The sequence below is a fragment of the Pleurodeles waltl genome, chromosome 8, assembly GCF_031143425.1.
Source record: "Pleurodeles waltl isolate 20211129_DDA chromosome 8, aPleWal1.hap1.20221129, whole genome shotgun sequence".
NCBI lineage: Eukaryota > Metazoa > Chordata > Amphibia > Caudata > Salamandridae > Pleurodeles > Pleurodeles waltl.
The window spans coordinates 824,397,797-824,416,762 of NC_090447.1; the positions used below are offsets into that span (position 1 = coordinate 824,397,797).

The 18,966-nt window shown below is 42.5% G+C and overlaps 1 protein-coding gene across 4 annotated transcripts in view; it reads left to right on the forward strand.

Annotated features, from left to right (window-relative positions):
- LOC138250333 (acetylserotonin O-methyltransferase-like) overlaps nucleotides 1-18,966 on the forward strand; it is a 480,756-nt gene that overhangs the window by 81,274 nt on the left and 380,516 nt on the right. For all 4 annotated transcript variants that reach the window (XM_069205105.1, XM_069205104.1, XM_069205106.1 and 1 more), the window contains one exon: nucleotides 18,185-18,359. In XM_069205105.1, the coding sequence (XP_069061206.1) occupies nucleotides 18,185-18,359 (175 nt within the window). The remainder of the gene's footprint in view (nucleotides 1-18,184; nucleotides 18,360-18,966) is intronic.

Genomic DNA, 18,966 nt, shown 5'->3' on the forward strand with positions numbered 1-18,966 from the left:
TGACTATGAGTACGGCAGTCCAAAGATTGTCGTACCCATAATGGAGGCCACAACCTTGGAGGTCTGACCTACAGCACCACTACCAGTATCATGGATCCCGATGGGGTGGCGGCGGTGAAGTCGTGGTCAGCAATGGCTTGAATGACTTTCCTCTCTGCCAGCCTTTTCACAGCGGGTCCTCCATGAAAAGGCTGGTGAAAAGGCAGAGTTAGGGCCACCGAGGGGGGCCTGCACTGCCCATAACTATGTTGTGGTAGTGTAGGGGCCCCAGCACACTCGCAATGCGCACTGCTGTGTGCAACGGCATAGGCTTTGGCTCTGAGAGCCAAGACCAATGCCGTCACACTGTTTCCGCTGGTCAGCCCGGCAGAAACATAGTAATACAGCTGTGGGGAAGTTGCAGGCTTGGCGGCCGCCTCCCCACCATTGTATTGGCGATCTCAGTGGTCAGACCGCCAAGATCGTAATCAGGCCCTTAGTCACTATACTTGTAATTAAATGTTCTTGATAGCTATATATTTTCAGGTTTCCTTCCTACTATAATGCCTGTGTATTTTAGCTTTTGAATAGAAATCACATCCTGTATTTGTTGCTTTCGTGTGTTTCAATTCTAGATCTGCTTGTTGTTGATAGCACGTTTCCAACACCGATCTGAATTGTTTATATTGTTTTAATAGTATAACTAAGTGTAATAACCTAGACTTCAGTCTGCAGTGCATTCTAGATAATTACCAACTTGACTTAGCCAATCTTCATTTTGATAAATTCCAAAATCTGTTGCTCCGTAAACCGAATATATTCTATATCCTTACGTATGCTTCTCCCAAATGTCCATCATCTTCTTTTTCTACTAGGATTCCTGTCCACAACCTCAAGTGCAACAACAGTGATCTGAAATGCTCTTAGGTGTTCATATACTTGGGAATCCATTAAATATTATGAGCTATTAAAAAATAATCAATTCTCCTGTACTTCTTGTGTGGGTGTGAATACAGTGTGTATCCTAGATCATCATACATGCATCACTAATATCATGGATCTGTAGTAAATCTGTAATTGCTTGATCACCTTTGTTTTCCCCCTTGTAATGCTGTAGTAGAAATGTCTTCTCGGTATTACAATTAAGGTTCCTATAGACAATTGCATTGTGCAAGTACTTACAATAAAACAAATTACATCTCTAGGCCATCCCCATCGGGTCATATATCCCACAAATGGTAAATTGGTGGATTTCAATCACCTATCTATCCAATTACACTTGATATTTTGGTCCACAATATTTTTCTAATCACAATATGTAGACCACGGTATAATGGTCTACTAACACTCCTGAGTCGACATTTAGGTGGGGCACTAATTTTCTCATAGTAATGCACTATGGCACACCTCCTATATGGTATTAGTATGATATACTCAATAGAATAATTTTGTGGTAATTTGTTGCTTATCGATTTATGATAGATATTCTCAGAACATATCCTTTTTGCTCAAATTGATTATTTGGTAGATGCATGGTTAAGGAAACTGAACATGTAGAATATAATTTCAATCTGTTGCTTTTATGTGTAAAGTAGTTTAATTAATTTTGGATTCTGTATGTTTATTTTAAGTTTGCCTCTGCTTCCTTTCATATTATTAAAATTTTCATATATATATATATATATATATATATATATATATGTAGTCATTTATGTTGAACACAATTTGCCCTGTTTCAAATGATTTAAACATTTGCAAATAATGGAGTCATATTGGTTGCCATAATAGTTCCTTCCTCTTGTAAGAAAAACTTGCCTTTCCACCTAAAGTAAATAGAATTCAGGAAGTTATATATCGATTGTCTCACAGACACTCCACTAGCACACTCTAAGGGCTTCCTTAAATTATAGTTGTTGCTCCAACAACATATACTTGTAGAGTTGTTAGATGCATTTGTGCTTTTACTTTCCCACTTTTCCACTTATGTATTCAATTAATTGTTAATGATTATAGAATATGTGATTGTTGGACCATGAGGTAGTTTTCGGTAAGCAGATTAGTCTAAGGGAGGTTCTTTAATTTTATAATCATTGTGGGATCTATAGCCACAAACGGCCAATGTAAATATGCTGGGAAGAAGTGTATGTCCATGGCATTTTATAATTTATCATGGACACCCAACTACTTCTTAAATTTTTGCCCCCATAAAACATAATCCTATTGAAATATTTCAGTACTCTCATGTAAAAAGCTCAATCGATTTATCAATGAGGGATATTGTAAAGATAATTATGGTTTAAGTTCCTTGTATTATGATTCTGTTGTTCAGTGATGTTTTGATTGAAAACCTCTTTAATTCTTATGTCCCTGGTTAGTATGAACATAAAATATTTGACATCTATGGTATTGGTTGTGTAAGATGGAAGACAATTGATTATCTCTAGTGAAACAGAAGCCCTCATAAGAGACAACTGAACTTTTTGAGTAGACTTTGGTCTTCACTTTTCCCCTTGGGTTTTTTCATTTGTATTTGTCTTTTATTTTAGTGCCTTCTGCGACACCAGAAAGCAGGACCTTTACTGATGTATTGGAAATGGAATTATGACAAAATAGTGTGTAAAAAATATAGTAAGACACAAATATCATGTCAAAAATATTGTGGGACTGAAAACAAAGCAGAACATTGTACAAGGATATAGACGTTAATGATCTGAACTTGAAGTTAACAGCCACAATGAGTAACACTGAAGAAATGTTTTTGTATGTGAGAGTGCAGATTGTGAACAGAATGACCTGTACCCTGTTTTTTAGGAAACCAACAGCAGGGAACAGTACAATACATTTATGCAGCTTTCACCCAAAACCACTAAAACAAAATGTTAGTTAGTGTGAATTCTTGAGGGCTAAATGTATATGCAATAGTTCTGATTCATTCAAGAAGCAGCAAGAAGTAATTTGTCAGAGACTGAGTGAATAAGGGTACCAGGGAAACATGCTTTAGAGAATTATGTTCAATTTTGAGGAAGAGATGTGACCCAATAAGAAATGATTTAACTCTCCATTAGTCACATAATTGAAAGCATCCTCAATGAAATAATTTTTGTTCAGAAGTGAATTTCCCACATCTCAGACCCAGAAACTCACAGGGAAGAAAGGTTTCAGATGCTGCAATAGTTATCTGACATACAACTACAATGAATAGTGTGAATCGATTATGATTTGGGGACAGAAATAAGTGAAATAGGTCAGACATAATCTAACTTGCAGAACAGAATATGCAATGCACAAGCTCTCGTGCCCTTGCAACAAACTTTTGTGAGCACTAAATTGAAGATGCATAAGCATATCTCACAACTTATAGCGGCAATTAAGAAGAGTGATAGAATCTACTCAGTGGCTTAACATTTTAATCTGTTCTGTCAATGAGAAATAAATTTATTGGATTAGTGTTGAAATATCTAATTCTATTGAACAAAAAACAGCCAAATGGATTGAATGTTAGTAAGGAAATGTATACTCACCACTGTTATCCTTCTTAGGAGGCTACATTTATATACTTGTTAACGTCTATTTTCCTTTGTCTTTTCTTTACTATCCTGTATAGAATGTGAAGATTCTTGTGGAGTTTTAATAATCAATCTCTGTGATTGTTGTACGTTAGCATGATGAAAATTGAGGATGCCCACTTAGTGCTAAATACATATTTATTTTAGATCTAACTAGAAAAGTTGTGCTAATGATGATTGGGCCAACTTGAGCCTTACAAAGCTCTGTATTTATCTGCCAACATAGTGAACTGTTGTTTTTTTTTTAAATGTTTAATTTTCTTTATTTATAAATTCAGGAAATGATACAAAGAATCAGGAGACATCACTGTATTAATAAAAACGCATACAGATACACATTTAGTGGATAACCATCCACAAGTACTGGTAGAGCCATAAGGGCAAGCATAAGAGAAAACACAGGAGGAAATATAGGGGAGCACAACAACCAGGTACTTGTAAATGCAACAGAGTCCTTGGCAGAAGGAAGCTAGTGGGTAGAGCACACTCCCCAAGTTTCTTCAACAGAAAGGGTGAAACCTTATGACTTGGTTATGTGGCAGGCTATGTACTGGTGGAAAAAAACAAGGATCAGGTCTAGGGCTCCCACAAAGCGATAAGATGCTACTACCTAATATGTCTAATCCACCCCAGGAGAGACTCGGCTCACAGACACACAGTGAGGGTAACAGCTAAGAATAAGGCCCCAAAACATACAGGGAGTAGAAGGATGCTATCTAGAAGCTGTATTATTAAGGCAGTTGCCCATTTCCACTGAGTAAGATAGGACCTTGAATGCCTATGCTGTAGCATACACTAAGCCACTGGTTTAGCTCTACAAGGTTTTCTTTCACACCCTTGGGTATCACAAATGAATTTAGTTTAATGTACCACTAATTGAATGTGCAATACAAGGTTGTAATAGCCCACCTCAACCTACTCAATACACAGTTGATGTGTTGTCTGTGCGTTCTAGGTTACTAACAGTATCTAAACATGGATTCAGGGAAGAAATGGTAATTTGAAACCTTAACTTTGTTCTTTAAAATGTAAAACATATGTACTCCACTAAGAAAAGCCACTTTATGTTTATTTCAACAAGCTCATCCTGTTGCGTAGTACATTCAAAATACTCACATAGAATATTATTAAAACAGCACTAATGCATGTTGTGAATGACAAAAACAAAATGAACATTTCTACCACGATGGAAATGTCATCTAGCAGCCTAGCACCCTAAACTTTACTTCTTTGCACTACACTATGCAAGGGTAGAGTAGTGTAATTTGCATCCAGAGTTTCTTAGGGAGAATCAACTCACAGCTTACCTGGTTACAAGAAGAGACTATAATAATCAGTAGCTAGGAGAGAGTGATCCCTCAAAAGGAAAACGTGCATCAGCATCAACTCCTCACCTCTCAGAATTGCCTCAATATCAGCTTTCAGTGCAGAATGAGATGCTGCAGCAGTATGACAGCCCTGCAATCAATGTCAGGATCTTTTGGCAGTATCTTGCACAATTATCTGGGGCAAAGGACCTCTCCTCCGAAGTGGCCACTTGATGGGCCTTTATACTGTGGCTTATCTGATATAGAAAATTTCTGACATAACTTTAGGAACATCAGCCGTAACCTTTGTGCATCAATTTGCTAGTCTTCAATGCATTTTTATAAGCAAATAAGGTAAAAGCTTGACAATTCAAACTACATTGTTTTTGTTACTATTATTATCTAACTTTGAAACAGAGATAACAAGGTACTTTTCCCAGACTAATGCCCCTCAGGTGTCTGAATGACTTGACACTTTCGTATGTTCTTGGAATGATAAGGACAGACGGCATCAGCTTCAATTGCAGATTGCGGATGATCAGGCAAAAATAGAGAAAACTGAGTATCAGCGGGCTCAAGGTAAAGTCTGGCCATAGGGAGTTTACATCAATCCTGCACTAAAGAGTAAGGGGAACAGGTCGGGGGAAGGGCCATTTGACAGAAACAGTCATGGATCCATAATGTCGGGGGATAAGGGTGGCTACATTGGGGGTGAATCCTCAGTCACCAAGGTAGGGCAAAACATAAGAAAGTACAAAGAGGAACATACAATCAGGGGTGGAGCCTAGGCCTAGTGCATTACAAGAATAAGTGGTCAGGCAAAGGACATCTTCTCTTCATTCAAGGCATCGGGGAAAAGTACTTCCTGGGGGTGTCAAGAAATGGGGACCAAATGTTCAGAAAGATCTTTTGGACCCTGTTGACCCGTTTCTCCTACGAAGCTATTTTATACAACTTGGTGACACATTCATCATTGACATGCACCCTAGCCGTCTGCCAATGGCTCAGGACAGAAATGTTGGCTGCAGGAACTACTGAGGCAAGTTCATGTGTTGTCAGTGTGAGAGTGTCTGTCATGTTTGCAACACTACTAGTCATTTAGCAATGGACACTGTTGCGTCTAGCAGTACAGCCTACCTGTGACCAGAACCGTAGCAGGCCAGGGCAGTAAACCAGAATGTTGGATGTCTCACAGCCTGATTTCCCACACCTCCAATAGTTCTAGTGCTGCAATGCCCCACTTGTGAAGAACTTGTGTAGGGTTCAATACCAGTCCTGTAGGGATCTGAAAAGTCTGCATTTGATCTTGGATTCCCTCACCTCCGTCATTATGTTCCAGAATTTCTTCCCATTATTTAGGATGATAGATGAACCCCAGTAGATGCAAGCATTTAGTTTATAAATGTAGAAGGAGAGGTTTTGAGTGTAGTTGGTGTACCTAGAGGTAATATAAAAACCAACATCATTCCCTTATGCAGGCCCCAGTGCTTAAGATATTGTAAAAAGAGTAAGCATGGGGCATGCCAAGGTTGGGACCACAGGGAGCTCATGTGACAGTGGGCTAGTTTTCGATGTCACCACTGTTGTGTGAGTGACCTAAATGATTTCATCTCGACTAGCAATAGAAGCTGGCCAGGGTAATGAAGTCCAGCACTTTCCAAAGTCTTTGCAATGCTTAGTGTGCATGAGTAAGTGTTTTATGGTGACGTAGATTAGGGCGTCCTTTGTTCTAGTCAACATACAGGCCAGTTGTGTCAAATGGAGTGCCAAACAATGGTGTTCTAGTCAGGTTAGACTGAGGACTCCACATTTTCTATGTGCTATCAACTTGGAAATGCATAACCATGGGTGCATATCACTTCATATGAATGCCTTGATGTCACCATCAACCAACCGCAGCAAGGGAGTCTGGACAGGTAGTGAAAGCATTTTCAAAGACACATATATATCTGGGAGCAAGCATCAGCTTGCAGTCCCACTGCACAGAGATAAATTCAACAAGGATCACTTCTGGAAGTCTGCACATGACTTATCAGTAAGGGAGTTCAAATTAGCGGGACCATATTTTCCTGTCCATTTGTAACATATATACCCAGGTGCTTTAATTTGTCAGACCGGCATTGGAAGTGAAAACCCTTAGAAGCTGTCTTTGTCATTTCCCAGGACATAGGAATTGGTTTGCTCTTATCCCAGTTAATTTTGCCAATGTTGAGAATTCCTCTACAATGAATATAAGAGCAGGGGTTGTGGCATGAAAATAATAAAGCTTGTGGATAGTATCGTCATCATACAAAAGTAGTTTGGAGGGGCCTGCCAGAGTACGGATGCCAGTGATGTTGGAGGACTATCATGCCACAGCGGCCAGAAAATCTAAACTCAGCAAGAAAAACAGCTGCAATAGCAGGCACCTCTGCCTCGACTCTGTATTGATGGAGAACTGTAGTTTTTTGTGTTTGCAGTTGGTTTTTGAATTGTAAGCAAAGTGCACAATGCATGACATAAATATCGGATATAATGAAGATGCAATATGCAAGACATACTGGGGGTAAATGCACCATGATAATATTTAGGAGTAATACACAGGATTTATTTGTATACAAGATGTAATGATCATCTTAAGACATGATTAAAATTTGAATGAACATGCTTAACAATTATGGAAAACTGAGGATTTCTTATATGCTAATACATTGGTTGATGAGTTTGTTGTCAATGTGATATTTAAGTATATAATCTGTTTGCAAATTATTGGGGAAATGGTGCAATCACATTCAAAAATATAAAATCAATTGATCAGAAATATTATCCTCAGCTGTAAGGCAGTATGGGCCTGATTACAAGTATAGCAGTCCATTGGACTGCCGTATCCATGGTGGCGGTCAGACCGCCGCAACCTTGGGGGTTTGACCATCACATTAAGAAGCTGGCGATGGGACATACAGCACACGACCGCCACCACCAGGATCAGAGATCCTGACAGGTTGACGGCAGTGCAAGTTGTGGTCAACCACGGCTGTGTTGATTTCGAAAACACTGTGTTGATTACAACTTGCCTTTCCACCAAATTTTTCATGGTGGGATCCCCACCTTGAAAAGGCTGGTTGAAAGGCTGAGATTGGGTCACAGTGGGTCCCCTGCACTGCCCATGGCACGGGCAGTACACCCCCCATTAGCATACTCAGAATGGGCACTGTCTGTCATGCCAGAGAGTGTGTATTCCGAGTGTGCTGCCGGCGTACACAGTGCAGAGGCATTTGCCTCGGCTCTTCCTGAGAACCGAAGCCATTGTCGCCGCACTGTGTGCACCAGCCAGTCCAGCAGGGGGCCTCATAATATGGCAGTCAGGAGGTCTCCGACTTGGCGGCAGCCTTTCGACCGTCGTAGTGGGGTTACGACGGTCAGACCAACACAATCGTAATCAGGCTCTGTATTTTTTATCTCTTCTGTTTTCTGGTTGCGATCACCTAACTGTATGTTTATATAAAGCACTATTAGAAATGGCTTCTTAGCATGAACAAGGCCTGCAGGGGCCGAAATGCATAGGTCAGCTTTTGTCTGAATAAAGCCAAGTTTTTTTAAATGGACTCTTTGAGTGTGTCCTTCCCTTTTGAAACAGACAGTGTTATTACCTAAAAATGCAACACGAGTAAGATAGGAGCTCATGTTGAGCCACCACCATCCTCAAACAGGAGCCTTGTTTGGGAACTGCCATTTTCTGTTTGGCAAGATAATTAAATATATAATTGTTTTTACATTTTAAATGGATACTTTACTTGGAAATTGGTTAATTAGATTATTGTACTAATTAGGTATTTATTTTTAATAATTTAGATATTAATTCCCAAGATTAAATTTACCTTTTGTTTAATAATTGTATATTTCATCATAGTTGTAACTAATGCATATTACTTTTTTCTGTTAATTTATTTTATATTTTGTATGTTGGAATTTTAGTGTATGAGAGTGGGAAGTATTTAAATTGAATTTATAGTTTAAACATTATTTCATGTTTAATGGTATATGTTTATTTGGGATTTTTAGTGTTAAATAACTTATATCAATTATAAAAAATTAGACTGCAGTTTGGAACGAACCGGGGAGAGTGGATTGTAGATTAACGAATGAGCACAATGGCGACTGACCAGATCGATGGGGACACAGCGAGGTTAGAGGGGGCAAAACGTATTTTTGATGAAAGTGATGACAAAAGAAGTGGGGACCATATGAATGACATATCGTCAGACAGCATGGGTACTTTTCCCTTAAACAAAAAAATTTTAAACTGGAGAAATTAATGAAAAAGGAGATCAGCAAGTGGTGAGAGCTAGCCTCATTGAAAAAATGTTTGGAAGCAATCAGTGTCCCTAGAGGACTTCACATTTTTACAGTGCCAACTTATAAGCAACCCCCTCCAGGGCTTTTGGAGGAGTGAGTGGATTTTACTGCCAAATCTAGTAAACGCATAATACAGATATTGGTGAAATATGCAGAATTGGACTGACAGTGTATACGTAAAGAGATTGAGGACACAAAGAAGGGTTTAGAGAATGATCCAGATCAGGAACAATTCGATGAATTAATGGAGAGGATGCAGATGAGATTGGGGAAACATTAGGAAGCAGTTAAATTAAAAAAACAACAGAAGTTTCAATGTGATAAATAGGTTTACACTGAAGGAAACATTTTAGCCTTTGCCTGAAAATATGATGTTTAGAGAAAGGAGATGAGACAGGAAGATTCTCAGAAAAAACTGAATGCAATTTCGAACTGGATTACCAACTGCGCAGACAACCTCGCTCCCCTCAGACGCCTCCCAAGACAGACCAACACCAAAAAACCTCTCTGGTTCACTGATACCCTTAAGGAATCAAAGAAAACCTGCCGCACTCTCGAGAAAGCCTGGGGTAAGGACCACACCGCTGATAACATGACTGCACTCAAGAACGCCACCCGCGAACACCACCACCTGATCCGCGCCACCAAAAGGAATTTCTTCACAGACAGACTGGACAAAAACAGCCACAACAGCAGAGAACTCTTCAACATCGTGAAAGAGCTCTCCAACCCCAACACCAACACCATCACAGCCTCATAAGACCTTTGCAACTCCCTCGCCACCTTCTTCCATCGTAAGATCACCGACCTACACGACAGCTTCGGACACCAGACCCAGCCGACCACCATAGAACCCACAACCCCAGCCATCATCCTCAACGCCTGGACCCACATCAACACAGAAGAGACCAAAGCCACCAGGAACTCCATCGACTCCGGTGCCCCCTCGGACCCCTGCCCACACTTTACCTTCAACAAAGCAGACGACATCATCGCCCCGCACCTCCAGACCATCATCAACAGCTCTTTTCATCTGCTACCTTCCCGGAGAGCTTGAAACACGCTGAAGTCAACGCCCTACTAAAGAAACCTACGGCTGACCCAAGTGACCTGAAGAACTTCCGCCCTATCTCGCTCCTCCACTTCCCTGCCAAAGTGATAGAGAAGACCGTCAACAAGCATCTTACCAACTTCCTTGAAGACAACAACCTTCTCGACCCCTCTCAGTCCGGATTCCGAGCCAACCACAGCACAGAAACCGCCCTCATCTCAGTCATAGACGACATCAGAACCCTGATGGACAACGGAGAAACAGTCGCCCTCATCCTCCTCGACCTCTCGGCTGCCTTCGACACCGTCTGCCACCGCACCCTAATAACCGTCCTCCGCTCCACCAGGATCCAAGGACAGGCCCTAGACTAGATCACCTCTTTCCTTTCCAACCGCTCCCAAAGAGTCTACCTCCCACCTTTCCGCTCTAACCCTACCGAGATCATCTGCGGCGTCCCACAAGAATCCTCGCTCAGCCCGACTCTCTTCAATGTCTACATGAGCCCCCTTGCCGACATCGTACGCAAACACAGCATCATCATCACCTACTACGCCGACGACACCCAGCTGATACTTTCCCTCACCAAGGACCCCACCAGCGCCAAGACCAACCTGCAAGACGGAATGAAAGACGTCGCAGACTGGATGAAACTAAGCCGTCTGAAACTGAACTCAGACAAAACGGAAGTCCTCATCCTCGGGAACACCCCATCCGCCTGGGACGACTCCTGGTGGCCCACGGCCCTTGGCACCGCACCAACCCCCTCAGACCACGCACGCAACCTTGGTTTCATCCTGGACCCACTCCTCACCATGACCAAACAAGTCAATGCCGTATCATCCTCCTGCTTCCTCACCCTCCGCATGCTCCGGAAGATCTTCAGTTGGATCCCCGCCGACACCAGAAAGACCGTGACCCACGCCCTCGTCATGAGCCGCCTGGACTACAGCAACACACTATATGCAGGAACCACCGCTAAACTCCAGAAACGTCTGCAACGTATTCAAAATGCCTCCGCCCGCCTCATACTCAACATACCGCGCAACAGCCACATCTCTGCACACCTGAGACACCTGCACTGGCTTCCCGTCAGCAAAAGGATCACCTTCCGACTCCTCACCCACGCACACAAAGCCCTCCACAACAAGGGACCAGAATACCTCAACCGCCGCCTCAGCTTCTACGCTCCCACCCGTCTTCTCCGCTCCACCAGCCTCGCTCTCGCCGCCGTCCCTCGCATCCGCCGCTCCATGGCGGGTGGGATGTCCTTCTCCTACCTGGCGGCCAAGACTTGGAACACCCTCCCCACCATCCTCAGGACCACTCCGCATTCCGGAGACTACTCAAGACCTGGCTTTTCGAGCAGCAGTAACCCCTTCCCCCTAGCGCCTTGAGACCCGCACGGGTGAGTAGCGCGCTTTATAAATGTTTCTGATTTGATTCGATGGGATCTAGTTCAGATTTAAGATTGACAGTGATGATGACCCACACAATTGGAGAAAGATTGGGGTTTCAAGATGAGTACTGCTTGCTGCGACAGGCGGAAAGAGTAAAACCCAACAATGTTTCCTCGAGGGGCAGAGGAAGAGGAGAAGTAAAAGGTAGAAACAAAGGAGAAGGGGAGAGGGGACAGGCATTGAAGCAGACCTTCCCACCGAAGCAGGAAGAAATAACATCCAAATTTACAGTTTTGAATTTGTCACATCGTGAATTAACAGAAGCAGAGACCTCACTCCTTGAACTGGAGATGTCTTTTTGCCCTACTATGTCTTGGGGTTATGCACAAACCAAGATTGATGTGTATTTGTTTATAAGAAAATTGAAATTGAAGAAATTGCATGAGCTTTTAAAAAATAAAATGACACAGAGTAGTCCTTGGGTCATCCTTTCTGAATTATCAATAGAAGATGTGAAGGGCTTGATGGCATTGGGATTTTTACATAGAGAAGCCAGTGGGGAGGCAAGTGATAGAGAACGTTTGAATGTCCAAGAAAATTTGGGTGTAGACATGAGTGTGCCAAATGGGAGTGCATTTAAACCCAGATCGTACTTGATTTCCTCTCTCTCACATGACATTATAGCAGTATTTCATTATAGTCAAGGAGTTAGTTGCATTACGGAACACTTCTCAGAAGCGTCAGGATATTTTAACAGTCCCTCTGAGGGAAGCCCTCAAGATCTTGCAATTAGAATCAAGTATTGTAATCAAACCCTTGCATAAGGGGGGTAATGTAGTTGTGATGGATGTACAGATGTATGAGAGGGAGGTTTTGAGAAAACTGAACCAGACAATATGTTATAAAATTGTGTCTTATGCTAGATACAAGCAGGGAATATCTGCTTATTATGAATTACTTATAGATTGGAGAGATCAGGGTATTTTGGAGGATGATGAATATGCTTTCCTTGGGAAGGACTACCCTGGGTTGCCAGCATTTTATGTCCTACCCAAGGTTTATAGGAGTTTAGTAGACCACCCTGGGCTCCCCATTGTTTCCTCAAATTAAAGTCTCTTAGAGAATACAGTTACGTGTACTGACCATTTTTTGTCCCCTCTTGCCAAAGCCTTACCATTGTATTGTCGAGATAGTAGTGATGTTTTAACCAAAATGGATGATATTGATTGTGAGGACACATTCCTGATGATAACATTGGATGTGGTGTCATTATACACTTGTATAGACCATGAATTTGGGACACGTGCCTGTGAGCATTTTTTGCATACAAGATCTATGAGTTTTTTTTTTACATAATTGGGCACCTGTAGAGATGATAAGAATCTGTCTGACCTCGTCCTTTCTGCAGGGTCAACCCCAAATCTTTTGCCTTTACACTGCACTTTTTGATGAATTTGTTTTTGCTCACCTTAGTATTCTGTGCACTTTACCACTGCTAACCAGTGCTAAAGTGCTAATGCTATCCCCCAAAACATGATTACATTGGTTTAAACCCAATTGCATTTTTACTTTACTAATAAGCCCCCTGTGGAGTGGTATACTATACACCCAGGACCTATAAATTAAATGCTACCAGTTGACCTCGGCATATTGTGCCACCCACTGAAGTAGCACTTCAAAACATGTCCCAGGCATGCCATTACAGCCTGAATACAGTGTTCCACTGCCATGTCGACTTGGTATTTAAACCCTTCCCCTTGCAAAGCCTTAAATTCCCCTTTTATTACATATGTCACCCCTAAGCTTGATCCTAGTTGGCACATAGGGCAGGGTGCTGTGTAAATGAAAGGTTGGACATAAACTTTTAAGTTTTACATGTTGTGGCAGTGAAAAACTCTCAAATTTCGTTTTCACTACTGTAAGGCCTACCCCACCAATAGAATAACATTGGGGATTCCTTAGTACACGTAAAAAGCCGTAATTCCTAAATGAGAGGAGGTAGATATGACATGCTTTGTACCTATGGAAATGTAATGATAAACCGCCTTTAGTGGGAAAGTTGGGTTTTAATTACAATTTTGAAAAAGGAACTCTTAGCCCTTTGTGCCTGCAGGTTATCTTGGGCCACATGACTCTGTGCAGCTGACAGTTAGACTTTGTAAATGCCTCCGACACAGTTACACCATAGAGGGATTAGGTATGCCTCAATGGGCCACCATCTGCCAGGATGGGGTGGGGTAGAGCTGAGCACAGCCCACTTGCACTTGAAAGGATGTGTCCTTTCTGCACACAAAAAGGCTTAACAAACCTGTATTGTCACTGCAGCCAGCTTGGAGCCAGGGCAGGGGAATCAGGAAATTCCACGTACTTCAAAGAACCTTTTCAGAAGCTTATCCCGCTTTCCAGTAGAAGGGAGCCAGAGAATAAAAATAGGACCATCAGGCCTACTCTTCAGTTCACTACTGGATCTGCAGAAGGAGTCTCAGAGGACTGCCTGCTGAAGTGACCTGCTGTGCACAGTGCCAGACTGTTGCTGTACCTGGAAGGACTGCTTTGGTGCCTAGAGCTTGCCATGAACCCTCAGAGGCCAGCCCTGCTTCCCAGCCCTGCAACTACACCTGTACCCAGGACTGACAAAAGTGATTCTAAGGGCTAGTTTGCTGGCCTTCTGTTCCTGCCACATGGCCATACAGGTTACCACCATCTTAAACCTGAACCTGGAACCTGCCTGAGTGAGTCCTGAATGCCCAAGAGGTCTCCATCCACTCCTGGACCCTTGGCTGTGGTGCTAAAAGTTCCCAGATGGCCATTTTCCAAAACCAAGGGCTCTGAGAACCAGGAGAAGACTGAGACCAACCAGCTCGCCTATCTGCCCGAGTTGCATTGCTAGTCAGAGGGACTTTGTGGAATTTCCTCCTCTGTTCTTCTCCACAGCAGCAAATCCATTTTAGTAGGCCTTCGCCAAAGGGGTATCCAACCTTGTGGAACTGCCTTTGGCTACAGCTTTCTGCTTCATCCCACTGGAGGTTTTTGACTTCTATTTCAACGACTAAGCCTAAAGGTAAAAATATTCACAGCAGCTTTGCTCCACGGCCATCCAACAATGATGCTCCCTCCTCAGTCAGTCCTGCAGCCTTGCCTCGTTGAACTTCTACCTTCTCAGACATTTTTGTTCTGAACATTTTTAAAGTCTGAAAGTGAGTGCTGACTGGGCCTAATTGTATCCATCGCAATTAGCCATAACTTTTGACTTTGACCGGGTCTCCCATGAGCAGATGTCAGCAGTTGGCACTTTGATCTTTTAGGTACTATATTGAACCTTAAACATTGAAAATCCATAACTCTGGTTCTACTGATTTGATTTTTGTTGTTTAGGTGTGATAAAATATATTAAAGTTTTCTCCATTTTCTTAAATTGGTTTGGGGTTTTTCTTGTGCTGTGTTTTTATTTTGTTACTGTTTGTGTACTGCATAATTACTTCACTCAGTGTCTCGAAGTTAAATCTGACTTCATTTTGTACTACTCAGGGTTAAGCACAGGTTAAATTAGTGACTTTTTCTGGTTCGCCCTGGAACAGTTTTTTAATTTTTAATTAGAATTTTTGATCTTCTCAATTTTGTTAAATCAATTGAGCAATATATAAAGATGTTAATTTTAATATTTTCTACCATTTATCTATAAAAAATGTATTTTCCGAGCACAATATAGGTTAAAGATAGATTGAGTCTTCTTAGCATATAAATGCTTCCATCATCCTGAAGCAAAGTGCTGGAGTAAGGCTTTTTTATTATTTTTTCTTCACAGAGTAAATATTTAAGCTGCTTGATGTTTTATGCATGCCAGAGACACTTTGGCCCATATCTAATGCAGTTTTGCATCAGTTTTCTTAGCGCTGGCTAACACCATTCCTTAGAGCCATCTTTGTGCCATATTTATCAAATGGCACAAGATGGTGCTAAGGAGTGGCTAGTGTCTAAAAAAGACACTAGCCAGTCAGGGGTAGCATAAGGAAAAATGGCGCTAGTGGGTCTGAAATGAGGTTAGGCTGGTTAGAGGCAAACAAATATGCCGCTAACCAGCCTAATGTCATTTTTTTAAAGCCCAAGCAGCCAAAAACTAACTGAGTGTAGACAGGAGTCATGCCCACCACCCCAATGTCCACCTCTGGGGACTAGGGTCACCTGGGCAAGCCCAACAGTCCCAGTGCCAGGCAGGAGTCCCCATGTAAGGGGCCCCGAATGGCACTTACAAACAAAATATATATACTTATCTAAACTTACCTGGGAGGAGGTCCCCCTCCTGTAGTGTCCCTGTGGTGTGCGTGGTGATGTTCCTGGGGCTTGTGGTGGGCATCTTTGTGCCCATTCCAGAGTGTTTAGCCATGGAAATGGGCCTTCTTGCACCCTGATGCCTGGTCTGACCCAGGCATTAAATAATGGCGCGAAGCATCGTGTTTAGAACGGGAACGCCTACCTTGCATCTCATTGATGCAAGGTGATTTTAAGCATCCTAGACATGGCGCTAACTCCTACATTTTGACGGTAGACGGTTCCAGCGTCAAAATAAAAATATGGAGATAGGTTAGCCCTGCTTTAGCACCAAAATAAATGGCGCTAAAGTGATGCTAACCATCCATAAATATGTGCCTTTATTATTATTTGCAGATATAGGCCCTCATTTGGACCCTGGCGGTAAAACCACCTACCGCCGCAGTGACGGCCGCCAAAAGACCATCGCCGCGGCTAACAGCCATCCACCATAATGTGACCACAGCCAGATTTCCAGCAGAAGGATGAGGGAAATCCAGCTGTGGCCATGCCAGCGGATGGTGGTAAGGTGAAGCTGCTGCCACCAGCAGAGCCATGCCATTAGACCACCGCCGGCCATATTATGAGAAATAATAAGGCCTGGCTGTGTTCTGCTGGCAGACGCTGCTGCTGGCAGCAGCTCCCCATCCCGTCTCCTGCCGCAGGACCCCCTGGACACAGGTAAGTGGGTGCTTCGACAGGGGAGGGGGGGGTGTTGTGTATATCTCTGTGCGTGTGTGTATGCAGGTGTGTGTTATGTGTTGTATGTGTGTGCATGTCTGGGGGTGTGAGTGCGTGTATGTTGAGTTGTGTGAATGCGTGTCTGCGTGTATGTATGTAAGTATGTGTGGATGTGTGTATGAATGGATGTATGCATGCATGGATGAATGTGGGAATGGGTGTGTGTATGCATGTGTGCCTGTGTGAAGGGAGGGGTGTGTATGAAGGAGGGGTCTGGAGAGGACAGGGGGTGAAGGAGAGGGGGGTGGAGAAGACCCTGTCAGTGACAGGGAAGGGATTCCCTGTCATTGATAGTGCCTACCACCATGGTTTTCGTGGCAGTAAGGAAGCCACGAAAACCATGGCGGTAGGTGGGGTCATGATCCCGCAGGCGGTACAGTGATGGCCGCGGGGCTGGCGATTGATGTCTCCAGCCTGACGGCCGTTACCGCCATGTCGGTGGGTGTTGTATATTGGCGGTTTGGCTTCAGCCAAACAGCCAAGGTCATAATATGGAGGAACGTACCGCCAGCCTGTTGGCAGTACTTTCCTCCATATTACCGTTGACCGCCGGGGTCATAATGACCCCCATAATCTCTTTGCTTCATCTTGTGAAAATATCAGTTTTTCCATTCGTTCATCTGTTACGTGTCTCTGGCGGATGACCAGCAAGATAATCAATTTATTACACTTTGTACACCGTATTGTTAATTATTATAGCTATATTTTCTTGTTTCTAGGTGCAGAAGGCTGTTGCAAAACAGGCTTTCCGGTAGACAGGGCTCTAAAATAGTAGGAACACTGCTGAGGCATTAAGGACATGGGCTGTGTTTAACTAGGAGGAACTTGCATGCTGAGAATGAGGGAGGTGCAGTATGTGTATGTAATCAGCATGCACAATTACAATTCCTCCACGGTTTCTCGTGATAATTTTACATCCTAGTGGTATTGCATCCTGTACATCAGATGAAACCCAACGGGTTCATATTTTTAGTAGGCTTTCTTAATTATTTAAGAGAACTTCAAGGTAGGTACATTACCTAATAACTTGTTTGCTAACTAGTCAAAAATTGCTCTAAAAGAAAATGTAATGTTTGGGGCTCTAGATATGCAACAACATAGTACAAATGATATTCAAGTCAAGCAACTCAATGAAGAGGAAGAAAAGGAAGGCTGAAATAAAACCATCAGAATCATAAGACAGCTGGATAGAGTCACAACAAATGACACATTTCAATGTCCTGATCCATCTGAAAGTTGCCCTTTCAGTCTAATACCAATTATCGCAGAGGACTATCAAAGCACTAAATCGTGAAGAGAAGGAGTTATTCTCCCCATCTCCTGAAAGTACATTTCCAAAATAGATGCACATATTATATAATTCAATTTGTTCCTTAGAATTATTATGCAACAAACATATTTAGTAGCAGTTGAAGTTTTCAATGAATGGTAAATGCGTTAAACTGATTTAGAAAGCGTTCTATAATTTAAAGAATGTATTGTATTGTTATTGATCCTCAGGCAATGTTTGCTGCATGTGAACTTGGAGTGTTTGACCTGCTACATGACTCTGGTACCCCCCTGTCATCTGTCACCATTGCAGAGCATCTGCATGCCAGTGCGGATGGGATAGAAAGATTACTATGTGCATGCGTGGGATTAAAGCTCCTGGAAATCGAGAAGAATAATTCAGAAGGTAATGCCATAATGTTACACCCATTAGCAAAACCATGCAGTGCAAGCAGATTTCATTAACCATATTTAAATTGTCATATCAGAAAATACATAAGGCACCTAATCATGTAAAATGCTCTAAAGTCTCGCTGTGATTTTTAGGGTCGAGCCTGCGTTGCATGCGTATCACAGAGAGACTCTTTTGTATTTAGAAAAGGGCTCGGAGCCCTGTCAACTTCACGTCAGTGTTTTTTATTGGTTCGTGGGCTTCCCTAATAAAATCTGCTTGCTTTCATTAGTTGAAGGCACGCATATGTCATGCCTTTTCCGGTGGCTAGCCCTCCGCGAGCGCAGCGGGCAAGTACAGAAAACATACGAGGCTCACTGTTTTCCATCGGGCTTGTAGACTTTTTTTTCCTCTAATTTACGAGCGCGATCTGCTTGGCAGAAGTCAAGCACTTTACATACTTGATTTCACTTTTTCGGGTTATGTACATAAATGCACTTTTGCCCGATAGGTGAAAAGTCGGGTTAAGAGTTTACAACGCGATCAGCTCTAACATGAGCAAACACGAGATCAGTTGCATTGTAAATGCTTTTTACTATTTATTTGGAAGTTGATGTCAATA